The sequence below is a fragment of the Anthonomus grandis genome, chromosome 12 (genome assembly GCF_022605725.1).
Source record: "Anthonomus grandis grandis chromosome 12, icAntGran1.3, whole genome shotgun sequence".
In the NCBI taxonomy this organism is placed as follows: domain Eukaryota; kingdom Metazoa; phylum Arthropoda; class Insecta; order Coleoptera; family Curculionidae; genus Anthonomus; species Anthonomus grandis.
In genome coordinates, this window is record NC_065557.1 from 2,533,747 (window position 1) to 2,558,895 (window position 25,149).

The window sequence follows — 25,149 nt, forward strand, 5'->3', positions numbered from 1 at the left end:
CCCAATTACCATTTTCGCGTAGGGAGGAAAAGAGGGAGCGAGAGAACGAGGATCGATTATCTTTTCTTCTTATAACAGGCTTTGCGGAGATTAGCTTCAAAAGATATTTTTTGTTCCAGACGACGAGACTCCCCCCCCCTTCCTCGCAATGGAGGTTTTATCCTTTATCATATTCCATTTATTAAATGAAAAGAGAGATATGGCTCGACGGCTGAATTCAATTTGGGAGGTGACGACAAAGGGTTTCTTTTAAAAACGACAACTTTTCTTGCTTTGTATTTATTTTTATTGAATTAATGGTAGTGTAAGAGAATATAAATCAATACCAACGCAGAGAAATTTTAATTAACAAATTTATTAAAATAAAATGAAGCTCCTAGTTCCTGCTACTTTTTTTAAATTAGATTTTGACGTTGAATTTTTTTCAAACAATTTGTTTAATAAAAAACCTCGTATGACCCTTTAGGACAATCAGTCGAAACAAAAGGTGTTAACTATTTAAATACCATAGATTAGGGAATATTATTTTTTAAAAATCGTAATTTTATTGTCACTAATAAAAAAAAAGTTATATGGTTTTAAAGGCGAGATTTTAAGTAATTTGGGAAAAAAAATTAAAAAAATCATATCTTGGTGACAGTAACTTTTAGGACCCAAGGTATTAGGGTAAAAAGCTTTCAAATGACCCCAAGAATATGCCAAAAAAATTTTGTCGGTTTATGTGCCGAACACCCTGTATAGAGCAATCAAAATAGAATGTGTCTTAGAAGATGGACGAAAACAACAGAAACACTGAAAATGAACAGGAAATATCCAAATTGCAAATTAATCAGACACCGTCATAACAGACATAAAAGAGAATTTGCCCTACAGGAAATATTACTTATAGCATCTACATATTTCAGGCTTAAACAACATAGTTTTGAAGAGGTGAGTACTGGTCCAAATATCTTAGAAAAGCAAATCATGCAGGCCGTCCGAAAGGTCAGTCAAAAAACCGGTAAAGCTGCAGTCCCTGACCTCTGTTCTCACTGTATTGTTCAACATCATATACATCTCAGAAATAATTGAAGTCCACTTTTTAGACACCAAAAGCTGCTTAGAGTATCGTAATATAAGCCTTAGGAGCAGGTGAGTGATGTTATAAGGATCTCCTGGTTATGCTCGATAGATATTAAAAGAGTTCTTTCATCTTTGAGTACTTTATTGGGTACAAAAGTGAAGTTTCATCTCTGATCACTTTTTACAAGATTAACCTACTTAGATACCGGTAAAGGCATTGGGATTTCGTGCTTTTACACACTCATAGTTGCAACGAAACAAACTGATCAACGCTCTGTATTTTTACAAAGCCGAAAACACTATAGTCCGCTGCCAGAGTACCATTGTCATGTTTTGACAGGGGTCTAAAATAGTCCGCGAGCTTAATTAAAGACTGCATTTTGCGGTTAGGCAACAAGCTTTGCAAGTACATTTACAACTTCTACACAAATAGACCAGTATGCATGTCTTTTCTAGATTATGAGTCTTAAGTATCAGAGGTGTTAATAAAACAACTATTTTTGTATAACTGGTTTGAATTTATTATTTTTAGGGAAATTATATATACGTTAACTTGATCTTGAGTTCACCAAAGTCAGAACATTTCAGAGCTGCTTACCTTTAAATTATATTCATTATTATCAGGAATATTTTCGTAATTTCTATTTTCTGTTTCCACCTACTAAGTTCTCTGACTATATTTACTGATTGATTACCCTACTAAACGACCATTTAGAGCCTTTCTAGTACTGGCACTATTTTCTTTAATTATTGGCAAGTCACTTTTATCTCAACCAAATAAAGCTTACTATTGTTTTGTTTCTTTTTCAAATTATTAAATTTTTTGCATATGATCAGTAATAAATCTCTTAACTTAATAACTAACACCAACAGTTCATGTGGACAATTAATAAACTGTCAATTGGGTTATTTTTGTAATCAAGAAGAAATAAGTATTTAAGATTTTGTTGGTCTCTTTGCTTGTGAATTAAGAGGATTAGTTATAATATTAGTGAAATTCCAATCTTTTGAAAATTGGCTTAATTAAATATAGCTAAATTGTGGTATACTATACACTCTTTGCACATGATTATACTACCGAATTAAGTCACAGACAATTTGGCTTTAGGGCAAGAAGGTCCACTAGGCTAAAAGTTTTCAATTTTGTTACGCAGGTTTGAGGTCAGGTACAAGCGGTGTATGTTGACTTATCAAACGCTTTTAATCGTGTAAAAAATTTTATTTTTTAAATCCTTGTTTAGTTTTGAGCAAATTTGTATTCTTGACTTTTTTTTTAATTTGTATATCTTGTTTAGTATAATTATTGTTTCATATATGTTAATGCATTTTTTATTTTTGTCTGGTTTTTTTTGTGTATGATATTCCACTATTGCACTAGAAAATATAAATTAAAAAAAAAAGATTATAGATTTTTTTTATCAGCTGTAATTTAATTAAAAAGCATTTTTTCTCAGGTAATTATTTAAAAAAAGAAAACGTTTTTTATTCAGCTTACCCTTAGCCCCCCACCCACCCCACACAGCTTACCAGTAAGGATTTGTTTTCAAAAATCGTTGTTTTCGAAAATAATACGCATGAAGACAGTTTGTTTATTTAAATTTGATATAATTTTATATGAGTATATTAATAAATATTTAATACAAAAAGAGTGCTATTAGTTTGGATATTATGGACAAAAAACAGTGATATTTCAAAAGAATTTTTTACTGAGCAAATGGTTGGGGTGGGTGGGGGGGTAAGGGTTGTGTTAATAAAAAACAATGTTTTTGCAGACAATATATATTCAATATTTAATTTAATGCCACTGTTTATTTAAATTTGATACGAGTCAATATATAAATATTTAGTATAAAAACAGCGTTATTAGATTGGATAATGTGGACGAAAAACAGTGAATTTTCAGAAGAATTTTATAAAATATTATAAAGTTTCTTCCTTTTGTAAACAGAATCGTATATGATCTACGTGAATTCTACAGTTTAATAAATATACCTCGGTCATATGCGGTTCATAAATATACCAAAAATTTACAAAAAAAATTTTGACTAAATATACAGGGTGTTCCTTAAAAACGTGCTAATATTTAAAAGGGTGATTCCTAAACCCATTTTAAGAAAAAAAGTTCTTATGAACACATGTCCTAAACGTCTTAACTTTTTCGATACAGGGTGTTAAAGTTTTCAAAAAAAAATCAGTTTTTTAATAATAACTTAAACAATATTGTAGACATTTTTATGAAATGTGACATGTATTCTATGCATCAAGACTCTGCCAGTAGCGTTCCTACAGGTCCCCTATTGAATATTTTTAGTGAAAAAAGTACTACGCCACTGCTTTTTCTTGAAATCAAAATTATTTTTAAAATCCTCAATCACTTTTTAACAAATTTGATTTTTTGGTTTTTTCGTCCGACGCATGGTTTTCGCGTAAAAAAATAAAAACAATTTTACTTCCCTATATAACATACGAAGCTGCTCGTCTATTGAGCTTTAAACACGTCAAGAAACCCATAGCTCTTTGTTGTGTGTTTTTAGTAAGTTAGAGTGCGTTTTAAATACAGTATTTTATGTCAAAATGTGTGTTTTGGTACCCCTAATATAACAAGATAAAATTCACAGCAGGATAGTCACGCAATTTTAAAATTGGATTAAATATCATATTTTGCCTCTTTGTTATTAAAATAGACAGTCAAGGAGTATTTTAGTGATTTTTAAATTAATATGGCGAGTAGTAGTTCGGTGTTTGATGGCGATCCTATGGATTTCTGTGTGAAGTGTAAATTGCCATTTGAAGATGTTAGAACTGTTATACAATGTACAAGCTGTAATCAATATTATCACGGAAAGTGCTGTAGTGTGGATATGCGTGGCTTTCATATGAAGAAGGCAACTTGGAAGTGTGAAGCTTGTGATCAGTCTCTTGGTATAGCCAAGAGTACTGAGAGAACGAGAAAAAGAAGCCGTTTAGATGATATAGGGGAACAAGAGGTAGACATAACCGCTACTTTATTGTTTTTAGTTCAAAAAACGAAGGAGTTAAATGAAAAGGTAGACTTGTAATTTAAAATTAGAAATTGCCAGTTTAAAAGAAACAAAAAAATCAGAAACTGTAGTAGCAGGGAGTAATTCAACATCATATGCTACAATTTTACAGAAGAAAAACGATAACAAGGTATTGGTCGTCAAGCAGAAGGCTTCTCAAAAAAATGTTCAGCAGGTTAAGGAGGACTTACGGAAAAAAGTAAACCCTACAGATATTGGAGTAGGTTTATCTCTAGGTAAACCAACAAGGAATGGAGGAATTATTTTGAAGTTTGGTACCGAGAAAGATATATCTAATATTCAGAATCAGATTCAGAAAAAGATGAGAGATTCATATAGCGTTGAGGTCCCCAAGGTGTTGGAATATAGAATCAAGTTAGTGGGTATAAATGAATGTGAATATCCCCTTTCAGAAAATGAGCTAATTAAAAAAATTGAAGGTCAAAACAACTTACAAGAGTCTGCAAACAGGAAAATTAAAATTGTACGAAGGTCAAAAATTGTAAATAAAAAATTTAACATAATCTTTGAAGTTGATGCCACTTCTTATGGGCTATTTATAGAAAGGGAGAGGATGAATATTGGGTGGAACTGTTGTCCAGTCTTTAATGAGTATGGGATACGTAGGTGCTTTAGATGTTGTCGCTACGGTCATATTATTAAGGATTGTAAAGAAAATAAAGTGTGTGCTAGGTGTTGCGGTAATCATGATGTAAAGGAATGTAACGTAAATATTGTCAAATGTGCTAATTGTGTGTTGTCCAATGAAAAGTATGGTCTTAGTTTAAATATTAACCATGTCTTTTGGGATGTTAATAAATGCGAGTCATATAAAAAAATTGAAGATATTCAGAGGAATAAATACATAAGGTAGCAATTAAATTTAAATATTGTACTTAACACGACCATTGTCTACTTTAATTGTCAGGGTTATCTTAATAATAAGGATAACATTACCCTATTAGTCAATGACTGGACACCTAAGATCCTGCTTTTAAGTGAGACCCACGTTACAGCTGAAATTGAACCTTGTGAACTGGACATAGATGGGTACAGAATGGAACAATCTATTAGTAACAACAGTAGAACAGGGGGAGTGATGGCATTGGTAAGATCTGATGTACGTTATAAAATTAAAAATGTTTTGTCTGTTAATAGTTTTGTCTGGTTAATGTCTTTGAAGTTTTCTGTTTGTGGCGTGAAATATTTGTGTTCAGTGCTATATCATCGACCTAAAAAAGAAGAAGCCAAGTTTTCCGATTTTTTCTCTGAGTATTTGGATGAAGTTAGTAATTTTAGTGGAATTAATATACTTGTTGGGGATTTTAACTTTGATCTTCTTAAAAATACGTTTTATAGTAACAAAATAAAAAATTTAATTTACACAAATTGTGGAAACACCTACCAAAATAGCTCCTACGAGCCAGACATTAATCGATTTTATATTCACCAATGACAAGCATCTGGCGCACAGGCTACATCTAACACCTAAAATTAGTGACCACTCGATTTTGTCTATATCTCTTAATCAGGAAAACAAGCAAACTATCAAAACCGTTAAACATCAAAGATCGTTTAAAAACTACGACTCCCATCTACTACAAGAAAAATTTCTTGCTATTGATTGGAACAAGAATAGCTCCGACATAAATCTACTAGCTGACTCATTGATCACTGATATTGAGATTATTGTAGACCAAATGCGCCCTAAGGTTCAGATTATCCAGAATCAAAAATATGCGGATAAAAAACGGATAACGTCTGACATTAAACAAATGTTGCGAGAAAGAGATACTTTATATAAAAGGGCCGTTTTTGATAGAAATGAGGGTGCCTGGAAAGAGTATAAGACTAAAAGAAATATTATTGTAAACAAAATTAGAGTAGAGAAGGAAAAATTTTATGCAGAATGCATAGACGAAAACAAAAAGAATCCTAAAGAGATATGGAAAAATCTTAAAGCTCTACTACCAGGTAAAAAGCATATTTTGACCAAACAAATCAATTTCAACGGAAAATTAATCAGCGATGAAGCAAGCATTGCTCAAGAATTTAATAAATATTTTATAGAAAGTATACACATTATTGTCACCAACATCCCACAGTCACCAAATGTAATAAATAATGCTACCAGAGCCCCTGAACCTAGTAAACTATTTTCCAAGTTTGGTCAAGTATCAATGAAAAAAATGAAAAAAATTCTTAAAAATTTAAAAAACGTTGGAGGTGGAGAAAATGGCATATCTAAGCAAGTCTTGTGTGATATATCTTGTGCTGTCGGTGATCGTGTCTTGGATGTTATTAACACTTCTTTAAAAAATGGAGTCTTCCCGGAATCATGGAAACTGTCTACTGTCTGTTGTTGCTGTTCCCAAAGTACCAAATACCATCAACTATAATGAGTTGTCTATGAAAAGCTCCTTGAAATATGTGTAAAAGAGGAACTCCTAAATTACTGTAACGATATGACTGAAAATCAGTCTGGTTTTCGTGAGTGTCACTCGTGTGAGTCTGTTGTCGTTAATATATGTGATAATTTTCTCAAAGCCATTGATCATAATAAATATATTTTAGCGGTATTCTTAGATTTTAAACGAGCATTCGAAACGATAGACCAAGAAATTCTGCTATATAAATTAAACCAATTGGGAATTAGGGGTGATGTCTTGAACTGGCTTGAATCTTATTTGCGTAATAGAGTCCAACGTGTAAAGTATGGGAATAGTCTCTCTTAGGTTCTTAATGTTGTATTTGGTGTTCCCCAGGGAACAGTTTTGGGTCCATTATTGTTATACTTTTTCTGTAAGTTTTATTTGTACATACTTTGTTTTATCATTCGTTTTACCTTTATTTATGTAATTGTAGTTTGTATGTGTATTTATTTCATTTTTATTTTACAATTTTAACTCGTAGTTTGTTTTGTTTTTGCTATTTTATTTTAGGCTTAAATTTTATTTATAAATTTTCTGTATGTGAGACTTTTTGTATTTTTTGTATATGTATGCCATTTTGTACAAGCACACACTTTTTTTTTCAACTTTTTTTTTAAATATGTATTAATGTATTATACTCGTATTATCTATATATTATGTATTACCTTTGTAGCTCAAGCTAAATAAATACATTATTATTATTATTATTATTATTATTATTATTATTATTATATAATAAGTTAATTTTTAAACCACATTGTATTTTAAATTAATTTTCATATTTGGAGAATAATCTTAAAAATACTTGATTATTTGGATTCCTAACCTAAGATATTGTATAACGTGAAAACTTATAAGTTTTACAACAATACATTTAATTGTATCAATTCTAAATCTATTAACAAAATCTATTGTTTATATTTAATTAAAAAAAAACACCAGAACAATACCAAAGATTTTTAATAAAGAACTATTGTATTGTATTGTATTTTATGCAACCAAAATTAATTTTTCAATTACTTTATATACTGAAAAAAATTAAACTACATGTATATTGACAACATACACCAAAATTATAAGGATTTTCTTTAGAATTCGGTATATTTTATTTTTCTATTTAATTTTTATTATAACAAGGTAAATGCCCCATTCGTTACTTAACTAAAACTCATAAAATAGATAAGTTTGAATTATCGGCCAAATAAAGTAACAATTTTTAATGATACGTATAACTAAAATACATTTTTATTGCTCATCTCAAATTTACAACTGGTGGCGTTAGTATCGCAACGCGGATTTCTTGATTTATGGAAGTTGCCTCTCCTTGCTTCCGTTGTCCATGGACTTGACCTGTTTCAAAAAAAAAATAAAATAAAATTAATTTTTTTATTAAAATAACACTCGATTATATTATTCAACCTTGTGGCTTAAGATTAGGCTCTTTCAGTAAGAATAAAAGCACCATACACCTAGTTATGTTACACCTAAATATTACTAGGAGTACTTGCAGCTAATTTTAGATAAAATTCACAAAATCTAGGAAACTCCTTATTCAGGATCAATTTCGAAACATCTCTTCGAAAATTGGGTCAAATGTATATATAAAAAAAAAATAAAATTGAGATTTTTATTCGTCATGGCATAGCCACCCCACAGAACAACTGTCAATAAAAAGATATAAATTTTGCAAAAGTGCCATTTCTCCCACGTCTAATAAAAAGTTTAAATGGGGCGGAAAAATCCGACTTTATCTTATATATACGGAGAGATATAAAAGGGAATGTTTATTTTTTTTTTTGAATTTTTCCCTTTTATCTCCACGATATTCCGATACGTATCACATGTTAAGAAGGGAAAGATGACGAGCAGGGGATTAATATTGAATAAAAAATCCAGTACGGAATGCCGATGGGAGTATATTAAAGGGAGTATACTTTGTCATTGAATTACCCGTGTTTTGCTTATTGAAAGGGAAGATAAACATTTTGCCAATTCATTAAAAGAGTTTTTTTAAGTAAAAAAACTTTGGGTATCTACTATTAGAAAACTAGGGGTATCTGTCCAGTTTTGATCAGTTAACCATCAAGTTTCAGCATGTATGCAAAAATATATGTTCATATATTTTTATCCTCCTCAAGAGAACGACAATACAAAACTCTCTAGCATCGAGTAGTGTCTCGACATCCCCATAGACCAAAACCGACATATCCGCAAATAAAGTTAAACCAAGAATTAGCCGAAAAGTAATTTTCGAAGCTGGGGTAACTCAAAACTGCCACGGCATCGGAGAGACAACTTCCTAAAAGGTAATTAGAGATCATTAAGCCGTGTTGGAATATCTCCCCGTTGCCGTCGCGCCGTTTCACCCGACTTGTGTTTTATGCCAGATAAACAAGTAAGTGAGACTTTCGGGAGTTCGAGGAAGATCCCGGTCTCGGGGTTTATCGATTCCCCGGCAGCCGTTCCCGATTATAATACGGGAGTAGTAGTTTGCCTTTAATATTTGTTGTCGTTGCTGTCGTTGCGGATTCGCTCTATGAAATCTTTATCGTTATTGGAAAACTTAATGTCCCAGTTTTAGTTTCTTCATTAGTTTTATCCTAGAGGCTAGAGTTAGCATTGCCGTGGAACTATGGGGAGTTTGTTTCGGTGCAACATCTCTGATGCAATGATGCCAAATGCTTATGTAGTTAGGGTAAAAAAAAAGACACTTTATAAGAGCATAAAAATTTGTCGTTTATTTTGACAGGCGCAAAACAATACTTGAATAAAATATAATTTTTTTTTTAAATTAAATATGATAAAATACTCTTTAAAAAATTCAACATTTATGTTAAATGAATGTAGATAAGGTATATTAGAGAAAAAGGCAACAACATTGCAACGCCGCTTGATCGCATTGTTTGTTCCACCGACACAAGTAATCTTTACCAGTGACGTCGTCAAAAAAAATTTATATAATAAATATTTTTTATTAATAGATTATGCTTTAAATTAAAAACGTACTTATTTTTTTTTTTAACGTACTTTATTATAGTAAAGGTACTTTTATGGAAATTAAATATTTTATAATTATAAATTTCTTAAGAAGTGTTTACTATTCTACATTTATACCGACGGTTGTCCCGTGATATGATGTTATGATAATATCGGTATATATTTATTCTATTTTTAACATTAATAAGTTAAATTAACATTGTTGATATATAGCTAAAAAAAATGCGTGTAAATTTGACAACAGAGAATCGATGAATATGTTTGTAAACAAAACACCCCCCTTTGTCAACCTGTGCACATGTTGACAAAGTTGTTGTTTACTAATTCTAACCTTTCAATGTTCTAAGGTTTTATCATCACAGAAAACAGAAACCATTTGAACTAATTAAATTTTGCATCTATTAAAATAAATATCTTTATAGTATTTTTCAAGTATATATATATTTATACGAATTTTATCAAAATATCTTGTTTTTGACAGTAATATTTTTTTCAGTTAAACCAATGACGTAATTTGGTTGCTTTAAAAGCCTGAAATAATTAATTAAGTATTCTTATAACCACCATTCCAGACTTTTAAAGGAAATTGAACTAAGTTAAATATTTTGTTTGTTTATTATAAGACATCCAAGAGTAATTTCAGAACATCAGTTAAATGCCTGGAATAAATATCCAAGTACTTTTAAAATTCATTTTAGATTTCAAGTCACTATAAATACCTGGAATGATTAATAAAAAATGATTTGGACACTTATTCTAGGCAATTAAATCATATTTAGTACCTGGAATATTTAATTGAATTTCACATTTATTTTATGAACCTTAAAATAATTAGAAGCAATGGACTTAAATTGCAGGCCCTTTTCCTACTAAACTGAAAGGGTCGCTTCCCTCGGCTCATAAAAATTATTCGGATTATTTGACAGGCAGTTGTGGACCTAAGTGATAAATAATATAACAATTACTAAATTGAAACTTAAACAAAAATATAATACAAAGCTACTACATATCTCTTCATAATATAATAATTGATAGTCATGAAATTTTTACTACTTTTCCGTTTGTACATTATAAGGGTACGGATTCGCTAGATCCCGATAACTCTAACAAAAAAGGCATTTATTGTTTTGACAAATATTCATGTCATAACCACATATATGACTTAATAACAATGAAGTGTCCCTCACTTAATTTGTCCAATTGAAGTGAGTCAACAAAAGAGGCTTCTTGAAACCATTTATCAGAGCTATCCAGCGTTACTGTGCTTATTAGCGTATCATTGTCATGAAATTTTAGTGAATTTTAAATTTAATTTACTTTCAAAATATTCCGCCAAAATTTTATTTTTTTTACCAACTTCGGTTAATGCTTGCTTCGACTTTGTCTCCTATTTTACCCCCTACTAGTTTATCAATAACATGTTTTGATAATAGCCTTAAAACATCCAGTTCCGTAATATTTTCAGCTAAAAGAGAACACCTTTTTATTGATTGAATCTTCTTGTTAATATTTACAATGTACGTAATTTAAAAAACTCTGAAATATTTGTGTAGGCAAATTATTCAAGAATACTTGTATAAATTTTTAAATTTAAATTATGACTAGCTCTTGAGTTATGAGAACTTTCTATTAGGAAAAAAATGTGTTTCTTCCAAAACCCTTGCTTTTCTTAAAACCTTGTACATAAATTCAAGTTTTCTGAAAAATGTCTCTAGTCAAATTATTCAAGGCATATGTGTCTGAATTTTCAAGTTTAAATTTTGACTAGTTTATGAGTTATGGGAATTTTGTGAAATTTTTAGGAAAAACATAATTTTATTCCAATATCCTTGTTTTTCACAAATTTCTATGCATAAATCGAAAATTCCTAAAATATGTTTATAATCAGTCTATTCAAGGAATTTGTGACTAAAGTTTCAAATTTGGATATTGACTAATTTATGAGTTATGGGTATTTTGTGAAAAACATAATTTCCAGGCTAAATACTTATTTTTCACAAATTCCTATACATGAATTCAACATTCCTAAAATTTGTTTATAATCGTTTTATTCAAGGAATTTGTGGATAAAGTTTCAAATTTGAATTTTGACTATTTTGTGAGTTATGGGCATTTTGTGAAATATTTAGGAAAAACATAATTTTCTTTCAATATCTTTGTTTTTCACAAAATTCTGTATATAAATCCAAAATTCCTAAAATAATTTATAATCATTATATTCAAGGAATCTGTGGTTAAAGTCTCAAATTTGGATTTTGACTAATTTATGATTTATGGGCATTTTATGAAAAACATAATTTCCTGGCTAAATACTTATTTTTCACAAATTCCTGTACATGAATTCAAAATTCCTAAAATTTGTTTATAATCGTTTTTTTCAAGGAATTTGTGACTAAAGTTTCAAATTTGGATTTTGACTAATTTATGAGTTATGGGTATTTTGTGAAAAACATAATTTTCTGGCTAAATACTTATTTTTCACAAATTCCTGTACATGAATTCAAAATTCCTAAAATTTGTTTAAAATCGTTTTATTCAAGGAATTTGTGGATAAAGTTTCAAATTTGAATTTTGACTATTTTGTGAGTTATGGGCATATTGTGAAATTTTTAGAAAAAACATAATTTTCTTCCAATATGCTTGTTTTTCCCAAATTCCTGTACATGAATCCAAAATTCCTAAAATTTGTTTATAATCGTTTTATTCAAGGAATTTGTGACTAAAGTTTCAAATTTGGATTTTGACTAATTTATGAGTTATGGGTATTTTGTGAAAAACATAATTTCCCGGCTAAATACTTATTTTTTACAAATTCCTGTATATGAATTCAAAATTCCTAAAATTTTTTTATAATCGTTTTATTCAAGGAATTTGTGACTAAAGTTTCAAATTTGGATTTTGACTAATTTATGAGTTATGGGTATTTTGTGAAAAACATAATTTCCCGGCTAAATACTTATTTTTCACAAATTCCTGTACATGAATTCAAAATTCCTAAAATTTGTTTATAATCGTTTTATTCAAGGAATTTGTGGATAAAGTTTCAAATTTGAATTTTGACTATTTTGTGAGTTACGGGCATTTTGTGAAGTTTTTAGGAAAAACATAATTTTCTTTCGATATCTTTATTTTTCACAAATTTCTGCACATGAATCCAAAATTCCTAAAATATGTTTATAATCATTATATTCAAGGAACCTGTGGTTAAAGTCTCAAATTTGGATTTTGACTAATTTATGATTTATGGGCATTTTATGAAAAACATAATTTTCTGGCTAAATACTTATTTTTTACAAATTCCTGTATATGAATTCAAAATTCCTAAAATTTGTTTATAATCGTTTTATTCAAGGAATTTGTGACTAAAGTTTCAAATTTGGATTTTGACTAATTTATGAGTTATGGGTATTTTGTGAAAAACATAATTTCCCGGCTAAATACTTATTTTTCACAAATTCTTGTATATGAATTCAAAATTCCTAAAATTTGTTTATAATCGTTTTATTCAAGGAATTTGTGACTAAAGTTTCAAATTTGAATTTTGACTATTTTGTGAGTTACGGGCATTGGGTTTTGTGAAATTTTTAGGAAAAACATAATTTTCTTCCAATATCCTTGTTTTTCACAAGCTCCTGTACATGAACCTAAAATTCAGAAAAAATTCTCTAGTCAAATTATTCAAGGAATATGTGGATTTTGATTAGTTTTTGAGTTATTGCCGATTTGAGAAATTTTTCAATTTTTTCTCAAAATCCTGTACATAAATCCAAAATTCCCTGAAATAGGCCTTTAATCAAATTATTTAATTAATACGTGTATAAATTTTCAAATTTGGATTCTTACTAGTTTTCAAATGATGAGCATTTTGTGAAATTTTTGATTTTTTTTTCAAAATCATCCAGAACAGTATAGTAAAAAAAAATTATTTTTTAATATTCATTTTTAGGATTAATTAATTAAAATATTCTCGTACCTTTAAAGAAAACAAATAAAGAATAATAATATTTGTTTTAAATATGAAAAAAAATAATGAACTTAAATATTTATTTAAATGCAGCCTTTATTTTAAAGATATGCATTCAGGGTTATCAATATTTATTACCAGACGTTTATTTTGGTAACTAAAACTTTGAAAACTTTATTTACCTTCAGACATTGAGTTCAATTGGGTTATTCCTATTTTTTCCACTAAATAATGCAAATGATGCAATACTGACCTGATTTTCTAAAGATAAAAAACCTGTGATCGTTGATTAAGTATAGGGGTTGGTATTCCATAAAACAGGTTGGTGTTCTATGAAGCGTTTATAATGGGATTCCAAGTATATTATACTTTATTTTTTTAAATTATTTAATAATTTTAAGTCTTGACCTAATTAGTTAAATAAATCATAAAATTAAGTTAATTATGCGAAATTGTTTAAGCTAAAGAACGTTAGGTCAATTTGTACCACTTTCTCCCAAATCAATATTGGTCAAATACATTGTAGTATATACTGTGCGAAAACTCCTTAATAATTGTTATAATGCCCATAAGTTTTTATATATATTCTCGATGCTTTAGTCCTGTCTTTAACGTGTATATAGCAATTTGACGAGTCAGTCAGTATCAAATGAACTTACGCAGATTGGTACTCGTTTAATTTAATTAATTATTCCCAAATTCATATTAATTTGTAGAATATCTCAAGATATCACATACAGCATTCAGTGTTTAGAATTTTGCCAGATCCTTTTTTTTAAGTGCAGTTACCCAAACAGCACAGATACGTACTAATGACGTATTACATACTATGAACGAATAAAGGACGTCCACTTTCCGCAGGATTCTACCTCATTCGAATGTACTTTTAGGACATTTTACGTCATGTATTGGACATAATGTGACGTATCTAGGATGTCTACATGACTCCTTTTTTTGTGTAGAAAGAATATATTGATTATAAAAAAAAAATATATAAAAAAAAAACATGTATAGGTCTAAAAAACAAAATAAAAATTAAACTTTTAAGGAAGTACAAAAACAAAAGCATTTGTTCTTCAATTTTTTTTGTGCTTCCAATCCCTGCTTGTAGTGCTGCACCTTAAAATTATATTTTAAAATAAGTAATTCATCACTACCAAAATGAATAAATATGCTCTTGCTTACCATGAATTTGGCCTAGATCGTAGTAGATCCTTTCAATCACTGAGTAAAGAGTAAAACTAAATTCAAATGTAGTAAGGAAATGTTATTATAAGTCGAATTTTGATAAATCCTAAATTCACAGGTGTATATATACATTTTCTAAGTATTTATATGTATGTACGTCCGCGAGACATAAAAATAACGTATCCAGGACGTACAATACTGTTTAGAGAGATATTGTCATAATATATCTACATTATGAAGTTCAAAAGAACCGCTATATATAAAATTTCCTAACGACCCTGTTGATCCTTGTTAAGTGGCAAGAAAACCCATTTCCCGCAACGAAAAAAAAAATAACACCCTTAACGTCCATAAGGCATTAACAAGACAAACGTGCACGACGGACACAAATTAACTCATTATTTTTTCAGGAAAAATGCCAAAATTATATCCGCATAATGGCGAAAAGTGCCCAGGGCCGTTTATTGCTGTGTGGAACGAACGCGTTCAAACCGGTTTGCAGGGAGTACAACGTCCTCAATAAGAATTACACCGCCGAAAAGGAGAAACCGGGTCAGGCGGTCTGCCCTTACGATCCCCATCATAATTCAACGGCGATTTATGTGGGTAAGTGTCTGTGTGTCTGTTATTATTAATCCCATCACCGAGAATTTCGCCCTTTTTGTTTCTTCCCGTCCGGGATTATGGATGGTGATTTATGTGCCTACAGGCAGCCGTGGTCGTTTTCTTTTATCACGGGATAAAATTAAGTCTCTTATTGCTTCCGGGTAATTAAAGTGGGTATATGAAAAAATTTAAAACACTTAAACCACTACCCGTCAAAGTGCAAAGTTTTATTTTCGATTTTTACCGTTATTTAAATTATTTTATTTAGGCTTAGGATGTAGGCCAGGATAATTCATAATAATGTCATATCTTTACTGGCTAAAAATACTCTATTATTATTCATTCATGGTACTGTTTCTGTATTTTTCCAGTATTTTAAGTCAATTTTCTTAATAAGAAATTTTTTACAGGGAGTCAAAGATGATGGTAACAATTTTTCAATTTTTTTGGACCTTAAGTACAAAAACGCTCATAGCTCCCTCAAAAATTGTCCAAAATTGTTAAAATTTTCTCTAGATTATATCTCGCAAACATTGTACAAAATTGCTCAAACTTCCACTAAACTATTAAAAACAGTTCTTTTTATTACAAAAACAACAGTGCAAGTTAATTTTCTTAATAGGAAATATTTTACAAGAGTCAAAGATGATGATAACGATTTTTCAAGTTTTTTTTGGACCTTAAGTACAAAAACGCTCATAACTCCCTCAAAAATTGTCCAAAATTATTAAAATTTTCTTTAGATTATTAAGAAAATATAACTTTATTACAAATACGGTATTTTAAGTCAATTTTCTTAATAACAATTTTTTTAAAGGAAGTCAAAGATAATGGTAACAATTTTTCAATATTTTTAGACTTTAAGTACAAAAACGCCCATATCTCTCGCAAACATTGTACAAAATTGCTCAAGCTTCCACTAAACTATTAAAAACCCTTCTCTTTATTATAAAAACAACAGTGTAAGTTAATTTTTTTATTAGGAAATATTTTACAAGGTGTCAAAGATGATGGTAACGATTTTTCAATTGTTTTGGACCTTAAGTACAACAACGCTTATAACTCACTCAACAATTTTAAAAATTGCTTAAACTTGCACCAAATTGTTAAGAAAACTTCACTTTATTACAAAAATAATATTTGAAGTCAATTTTCTTAATGAGAAATTTTTTCCAGGGAGTCAAAGATGACGGTAACAATTTTTCAATTTTTTTGGACCTTACCTAGAAAAATGCATATAACTCATTTAAAAATTTCCCAAAGTTGGTTAAGCTTTCACGAAATTGTTAAGAAAACTTTACTTTTTTACAAAAACAACATTTTAAGTCAATTTTCTTAATAAGAAATTGTTTGCAGGGATTCAAAAATAATGGTAACAATTTTTCCATTTTTTTGGACCTTAACTACAATAACGCTTATAACTCCTTCAAAAATTGTCCGAAATTGCTTAGGCTTCCACGAAATTGTTAAGGAAACTTCATTTTACTAGAAAAACAACATTTCAAGTTAACTTTCTTATTAAAAAATTGTCTACAGGAAGTCAAAGATGATCGTAGCAATTTTTCAATTTTTTTTGGACCTTAACTACAAAAATGCCTATAACTGATTTAAAAATTTTCCAATGTTGCTTAAACTTCTACCAAATTGTTAAGAAAACCTCACTTGTTTACAATAACAATATTTCATGTCAATTTTCTTAATAGGATATTTTTTCCAGGGATTCAAAGATGACAGTAACAATCTTTCAAATTTTTTTGGACCTTAAGTACAAAAATGTTTATAACTCTCTCAAAAATTATTCGAAATTACTTAAGCTTTCACAAAATTGTTAAGAAGACTTCACTTTATCATAAAAACGACATTTTAAGCCAATTTTCTTAACAAAAATTTTTTTTCAAGGATTCAAAGATGACGGTAACAATTTTCTCAATTTTTTTTTGGACCTTCACTACAAAAATGCCTACAACCTCAAAAATTGTCCGGGATTGCTTAAGTTTCCACGAAATTGTTAAGAAAACTTCACTTTATTACAAAAATGAAATTTCAAGTTAACTTTCTTATTTTGAAAATTGTTTACAGGAAGATAAAGATGATGGTAACAATTTTTCATTTTTTTTGGATCTTAACTAGAAAAATGCCTATAACTAATTTAAAAATTTTCCAAAGTTGCTTAAACTTTCACCAAATTGTTAAGAAAACCTCACTTTTTTACAATTACAATATTTCATGTCAATTTTCTTAATAAGAAATTTTTTGCAAAGATTCAAAGACGATGGTAACAATTTTTCATTTTTTTTGGACCTTTAGTACAAAAACGCTTATAACTCCTTCAAAAATGGTCCAAAATTGCTTAAGCTTCCACAATATTGTTAAGAAGACTTCATTTTATTACAAAAACGACATTTCAAGTCAATTTTCTAAATAAGAAATTTTTTCCAGGGACTCAAAGATGACGATAACAATTTTTCCATTTTTTTGAACCTTAAGCACAAAAACCCTTATAACTCCCTCAAAAATTGTCCAAAATTGCTCAAACATGCACCAGAATATTCAAAATACTTCATTGTATTATAAAAACAACATTTCAGAACTGTTTAAAAATATCAGAAATAAGGCAATCCCACGAATGCAATAACTAGAGCTATAGACTATAAAAGTGAAAGGTAAGTACAAAAAGGCTTATAACTCCTTCATAAATTGTCCGAAATTGCTTAGCCTTTCACAAAATTGTTAAGAAAACTTCACTTTATTACAAAAACGATATTTCAAGTCAATTTTCTTAATAAGAAATTTTTTTCAGGGATTTAAAGGTGATGGTAACAATTTTTCAAGTTTTTTGGACCTTAACTACAAAAGTGTTTATAACTCCCTCAAAAATTATTCGAAATTGCTTAAGCTTCCACGAAATTATTAAGAAAGCTTCACTTTTTTACAAAAACAACATTTCAAGTCAATTTTTTAAAAAAAAAAATTTTTTGCAGGGATTCAAAGATGATGGTAACAATTTTTCAATTTTTTTGGACCTTTACTACAATAACGCTTATAACTCCTTCAAAAATTGTCCGAAATTGCCTAAGCTTATACGAAATTGTTAAGGAAACTTCACTTAATTGCAAAAACGACATTTCAAGTTAACTTTCTTATTAAAAAATTGTCTACAGGAAGTCAAAGATGATGGTAGCAATTTTTCAATTTTTTTTGGACATTAACTTCAAAAATGCCTATAACTAATTTAAAAATTTCCAATGTTGCTTAAACTTCTACCAAATTGTTAAGAAAACTTCACTTTTTTACAATAACAATATTTCATGTCAATTTTCATAATAGGGAATTTTTTCCAGGGATTCAAAGATGACAGTAACAATCTTTCAAAATTTTTTGGACCTTAACTACAATAATTCTTATAACTCCTTCAAAATATGTCTGAAATTGCTTAAGCTTCCACGAAATTATTAAGAAAACTTCATTCTACTACAAGAACGATATTTCAAATCAATTTTCTGAACAAGAAATTTTTTTCCAAGGATTCAAAGATGACGGTAATAATTTTTCAATTTTTTTGGACCTTTACTACAAAAATGCCTATAACTAATTTAAAAATTTTCCAAAGTTGCTTAAACTGCCACCAAATTTTCAAGAAAACTTCACTTTTTTACAAAAACAACATTTCAAGTCAATTTTCTTAATAAGAAATTTTTTCCAGGGATTCAAAGATGATGGTAACAACTTGTCCATTTTTTTGAATCTTAAACACAAAAACCCTTATAACTCCCTCAAAAATTGTCCAAAATTGCTCGACCATGTACCAGAATGTTCAAAATACTTCATTGTATTATAAAAACAACATTTCAGAACCGTTTAAAAATATCAGAAATTAGGCAATCCCACGAATGCAATAACTAGAGCTATAGACTATAAAAGTGAAAGGTAAGTACAAAAACGCCTATAACTCCTTCATAAATTGTCCGAAATTGATAAGCCTTTTACAAAATTGTTAAGAAAACTTCACTTTATTACAAAAACGATATTTAGAGTCAATTTTCTTAATAAGAAATTTTTTTCAGGGATTTAAAGGTGATGGTAACAATTTTTCAAGTTTTTTGGACCTTAACTACAAAAGTGTTTATAACTCCCTCAAAAATTATTCGAAATTGCTTAAGCTTCCACGAAATTATTAAGAAAGCTTCACTTTTTTACAAAAACAACATTTCAAGTCAATTTTCTAAAAAAAAAATTTTTTTGCAGGGATTCAAAGATGATGGTAACAATTTTTCAATTTTTTTGGACCTTTACTACAATAACGCTTATAACTCCTTCAAAAATTGTCCGAAATTGCCTAAGCTTATACGAAATTGTTAAGGAAACTTCACTTAATTGCAAAAACGACATTTCAAGTTAACTTTCTTATTAAAAAATTGTCTACAGGAAGTCAAAGATGATGGTAGCAATTTTTCAATTTTTTTTGGACATTAACTTCAAAAATGCCTATAACTAATTTAAAAATTTCCAATGTTGCTTAAACTTCTACCAAATTGTTAAGAAAACTTCACTTTTTTACAATAACAATATTTCATGTCAATTTTCTTAATAGGGAATTTTTTCCAGGGATTCAAAGATGACAGTAACAATCTTTCAAATTTTTTTGGACCTTAAGTACAAAAATGTTTATAACTCTCTCAAAAATAATTCGAAATTACTTAAGCTTTCACAAAATTGTTAAGAAGACTTCACTTTATCAAAAAAACGACATTTTAAGTCAATTTTCTTAACAAATTTTTTTTTTTCAAGGATTCAAAGATGACGGTAACAATTTTCTCAATTTTTTTTTGGACCTTCACTACAAAAATGCCTACAACCTCAAAAATTGTCCGGGATTGCTTAAGCTTCCACGAAATTGTTAAGAAAACTTCACTTTATTACAAAAATGAAATTTCAAGTTAACTTTCTTATTTTGAAAATTGTTTACAGGAAGATAAAGATGATGGTAACAATTTTTCAATTTTTTTGGATCTTAACTAGAAAAATGCCTATAACTAATTTAAAAATTTTCCAAAGTTGCTTAAACTGCCACCAAATTGTTAAGAAAACTTCACTTTATTACAAAAATGAAATTTTAAGTTAACTGTCTTAATTAAAAATTGTCTACAGGAAGTCAAAGATAATGGTAACAATTTTTCAATTTTTTTGGATCTTAACTAGAAAAATGCCTATAACTAATTTAAAAATTTTCCAATGTTGCTTAAACTTCCACCAAATTGTTAAGAAAACCTCACTTTTTTACAAAAACAATATTTCATGTCAATTTTCTTAATAAGAAATTTTTTTCAGGAATTCAAAGATGACGGTAACAATTTTTCCATTTTTTTGAACCTTAAGCACAAAAACCCTTATAACTCCCTCAAAAATGGTCCAAAATTGCTCAAACATGCACCAGAATGTTCAAAATACTTCATTGTATTATAAAACAACATTTCAGAACCCTTTAAAAATATCAGAAATTAGGCAATCCCACGAATGCAATAACTAGAGCTATAGACCCCGATAAATTAAATCGATGCGACGATGTTTAGTGGTTTGGTCCCGATTTTTTAAAATGTGCTAAACAAGAACGACCATTTCAGTCTTCTAAATTAGAAAAGCTTCTTGAAGTCAGTTTTTTGTAACATATAAACAGTTTATCGTCATATACACGACCATAAAATTCGTCATATACTCATTAAGAGGTTGAGAAAAATGAAATCACTTATTGCTTCTAATGTATTATCTAGACAGGAGCTACAATAATCATTTTGTGTATTTTTCCGAGGAAATCAAACGTCTCAAGGTATTTTAACCTTTGCTAAAAAATAAAGAAACAACACTCAAAAAATTCTATACATTAATTTTTAATTTGTGGTTTTTAGATGGTGCCTAATAAACCGATCGTAACGAACCATAACAAACCGAATTAATACGTTCACGTCCGAATATCTCGCAAACTTCGACCACCCGAATTCCAACTGAAAAGATCCTTATTATTCGACGTCCCGGCATTCCACTTTCGTCGACTTTGTCCGACGTCCCTACGGGAAAAAGGGCTTTTCTCTCTTTTCTCCGTCATGAATAACCGAATTAATATAAGCTTCAAACTTTAGCACCGTGTCGTCGGCGGCCTTTCGCAAACCTTATACAATTCAATTTCACGTGCAGCGGTGATAAATTGTCCCTTGTCACCTGGGTACACAGTTTCGCTTTGTATAACGGGACAAAACGAGCGACGCACATTGTGACACGGTTTGCGCTTTGGCACTAGGCAAAAAAAAAAGGGTTTTTTTTAACACTTTACTGGGTACTTGGTTGAACATTAATGGCACATTTCTGATAAAAAGGCATGTGTAATTTATGAACTTAAGTATATTATAAAATCGGAAATGGCCGGGTATTCGGTCGAATCCCGCTATTTATTGCGATATATTTTACGCTCTTAGTGTCAACTATTTGCTGCCACACTTATCGCCCGGAAACGTTTTGAAAAATGACTCTACGATATGTGGCAAGTTTTGTAAATGGATTTTATCTATTTTTTTTTCTCAGCATATAAAAGGACACTTTAGGGGAGAAAAATTGATCTTGCCATATCCTTAATCATTAGTTATAACTGAAAAAAACCGGCCACTAACCCTTTTGACAAGCGTATCTAAGTAATTGAGGCGGTGTGTGTGTTTATATAGACTTGGGAGCTCTGCTCGCCGCCCGACCATGATAAATTGCCATTAATTAATCAATGGGCTATATCAAGCGAAGACATTGTGTAGCTGTGTACTCGTGTAGCCAGGAGTAAGCAATAATTAAGCCGGCGCTATGAAACACCTCAAAGTGCGGCCGGCCGTGGCGTAATTAAGTGACGTGCTCGTTATGGGAATTGGGCTAATTTTGTTTCGAATTATTAATCTGCTCTCGAGGGTGTAATTGCGTTTAAAAAATCCAGTATGTGAACAAACTTATACTCATAACCAAATTGAATAACCAACAACGCAATTTGATCTGCAGTACCGATGTAATTTAAGGAAATCAAATTTTTATCGATTGAGTCTCTTTAAAAAAATAATGTCGGACATATTCGTTTCAAGTCTCCTCGCCATCTTAATAATCTTGTAATTTAAATTTGATACACATTAATATTCAAAAAAAGGACGAGGACAAATAATCTGGCTTGCTTTGCGCAATAGAAAGGGTAAGAAGATGTGGTATTTGCCGACTTCTCAAAGGGCTTCAATAAGACTGATCATGTTATACTACTTAAAGAACTCAAGGCATTTGGCATATCAAACAATTTTCTCATTTGTTTAAGGTCCTATTTGCTTGGTCCTAAATAATGGATATAAGTCCGCACCATTTGTCATTATTTATTTGTCATATATTTACATTGCCGATGTTATAGTTGTCCATTTTCAATTATTTGCGGACGTTAAAATTGTACTTGACTATAGAGATTCACGTTTAGAGACTTTTCAAGAATAGCCTATAGTTGAATTTTGACAAGTGTGTGATGATGACTGTTACTAGGATGATTTCATTCTGGTTAGAATAGTGCATAGTGCTCTAGATTCGAGAATATTAATTGGTGATCAACTTTCTTTCGCCTAGTTTCTGGTGCTAGATTTTATTACACGAAACTCTAAATCTCTTAACTACAGTACTAGCACTACTTTTCTTACAGTTCTGTTTATATACAGTGCGAACGTAAAGGTTGGAATAAATTCATTTAAAATTCAGGGGTATGTTCAAAAAAAAAAACGCTCGGACATGTCGATTTTTATTTTTAACTGCGGGTTTTCTTACTATAATTTTATGTATACAGGGTGGCCCAAATATAAGTTACGGTCATCAACGTAATTTTTTTAAATGTAAACACCTATTTTTTATTTTAGATTTAGGTTCTACATCAAATTCTAAGTACATTTCATGTACCATGTCCTATACCTAAACTCGACCGTTGACGATTGAACACAATAAAAGGCTATTTTTGGAAGAGTTATTTATATCAAGCAACCTATCAGTTATTGTTTGGTTATTTACATTTGTGGTTGGTGTTTTTGATTGTTAACTTGTCACAATTTTTTGACATCAAATAATTTTGAGTGAATTTAGTTTGATTTAGATGCCTAAGCAAAGTTTTGCTTGTGTTAATTTTATCAAAAGGTAAAATTAAAATTTCAAAAAATGGTACGTCTTAGTGAGCGAGAGCGAATAGAGATTTTGATGATGATTGGTTATGGAAACAGGATGCGCACTCAGATGGAAGTCTGTGAAATTTATCATGCCAAGTATCCTGATAGGCCACGTATATCTCAAAATACTGTCAGTAAAATAGAACAGAAAGATCGGGATTTGGGTCATGTCAGGGATAATTATACGAAAGGTCGGTCAAGTATATCAGCAGAGAAGCAACTAAATGTTTTGCTGGCAGTTGAAGAAGATTGCCATAAAACGACTCGCAATATTGCGTTAGAAAATCAGATATCCCAGACATCCGTCGTTAAGTATTTAGGTATAAATAAATGGCACCCTTAGAAAGTTCAATTGGTTCATGAACTAAATGAAGATGACCCAGATAGGCGTTTAGAATTTTGTGAGAGACTTATGGTCTTGTGCCATGCTAATCCACAATTTTCAAAAAAAATTGTATTTTCTGATGAGGCAACGTTTTTTCTTCATGGTAGTGTAAACCGGCAAAACTGCCGATATTGGGCTACTGAAAATCCGCACTGGATGATGGAGTGCCACAGCCAAGTCCCTCAAAAAGTAAATGTTTGGGCGGGGGTGATTGAAAACAGGGTTAATGGGCCCTTTTTCTTTGAAAGATACTTGAATGGTGAGAGGTATTTAGAGTTTTTAGAAAATGACTTGGTTCCATGCCTTGCCACTTTATACCCCGATCCAGAAGACCCGGATATATTAGATAATTCCTTATGGTATCAACAAGATGGAGCTCCAGCCCATTACACTCATCCCGTGCGCCAGTACCTGGATACCGTTTTCCCTGGACGTTGGATTGGTCGGAGGGGTGCAATTGAATGGCCGGCCAGATCGCCGGATCTGACTCCTTTAGATTTTTTTTGTGGGGGTATCTTAAGTCCAAAGTTTATGTTAATTGGCCAAACAACATTGAAGACTTAAAAATTAGAATAACGGAAGAAATAAGATTGATAGAACCTTCTGTTATCGATAACGTTTTACAAGAATTTCAGCATCGACTGGGATATTGCCAAGAGGTTCGTGGCAGCCATTTTCAACACTTAATAAATTAATTAAAATATTTTTATGTATTCTTGCTTGATATAAATAACTCTTCCAAAAATAGCCTTTTATTGTGTTCAATCGTCAACGGTCGAGTTTAGGTATAGGACATGGTACATGAAATGTACTTAGAATTTGATGTAGAACCTAAATCTAAAATAAAAAATAGGTGTTTACATTTAAAAAAATTACGTTGATGACCGTAACTTATTTTAGGGCCACCCTGTATACATAAAATTATAGTAAGAAAACCCGCAGTTAAAAATAAAAATCGATATGTCCGAGCGTTTTTTTTTTGAACATACCCCTGAATTTTAAATGAATTTATTCCAACCTTTACGTTCGCACTGTATAATAAATTAGAGAATGTGCAGAGGAATTTTTTAAAGTATCTGCCATTTAAAGCGGATGAAGATTATCAGATAGAGATTATACTTTCAAAGTCTGCTCAAGCGCAGACAATTATATTTGATTTCGTTTTTTTGTAAGTGGATAGGTGGTATCAGTCACTATATGTAACTCTTTATTGAGCAGAGTTAATGTCCCAACAATTTCTGCTAGGCAGAGCACTTTTAGTAGT

The 25,149-nt window shown here is 30.1% G+C and overlaps 1 protein-coding gene across 8 annotated transcripts in view; it reads left to right on the plus strand.

Annotated features, from left to right (window-relative positions):
• Positions 1 to 25,149, plus strand: part of LOC126743117 (semaphorin-1A) — a 628,852-nt gene that overhangs the window by 515,655 nt on the left and 88,048 nt on the right. For all 8 annotated transcript variants that reach the window (XR_007662785.1, XR_007662786.1, XR_007662787.1 and 5 more), the window contains exon 5: positions 15,095 to 15,290. Coding sequence is in view for 2 of the 8 variants with exons in the window: in XM_050450080.1 (XP_050306037.1) it covers positions 15,095 to 15,290 (196 nt within the window). In the remaining 6 variants the exon portion in view is untranslated. The remainder of the gene's footprint in view (positions 1 to 15,094; positions 15,291 to 25,149) is intronic.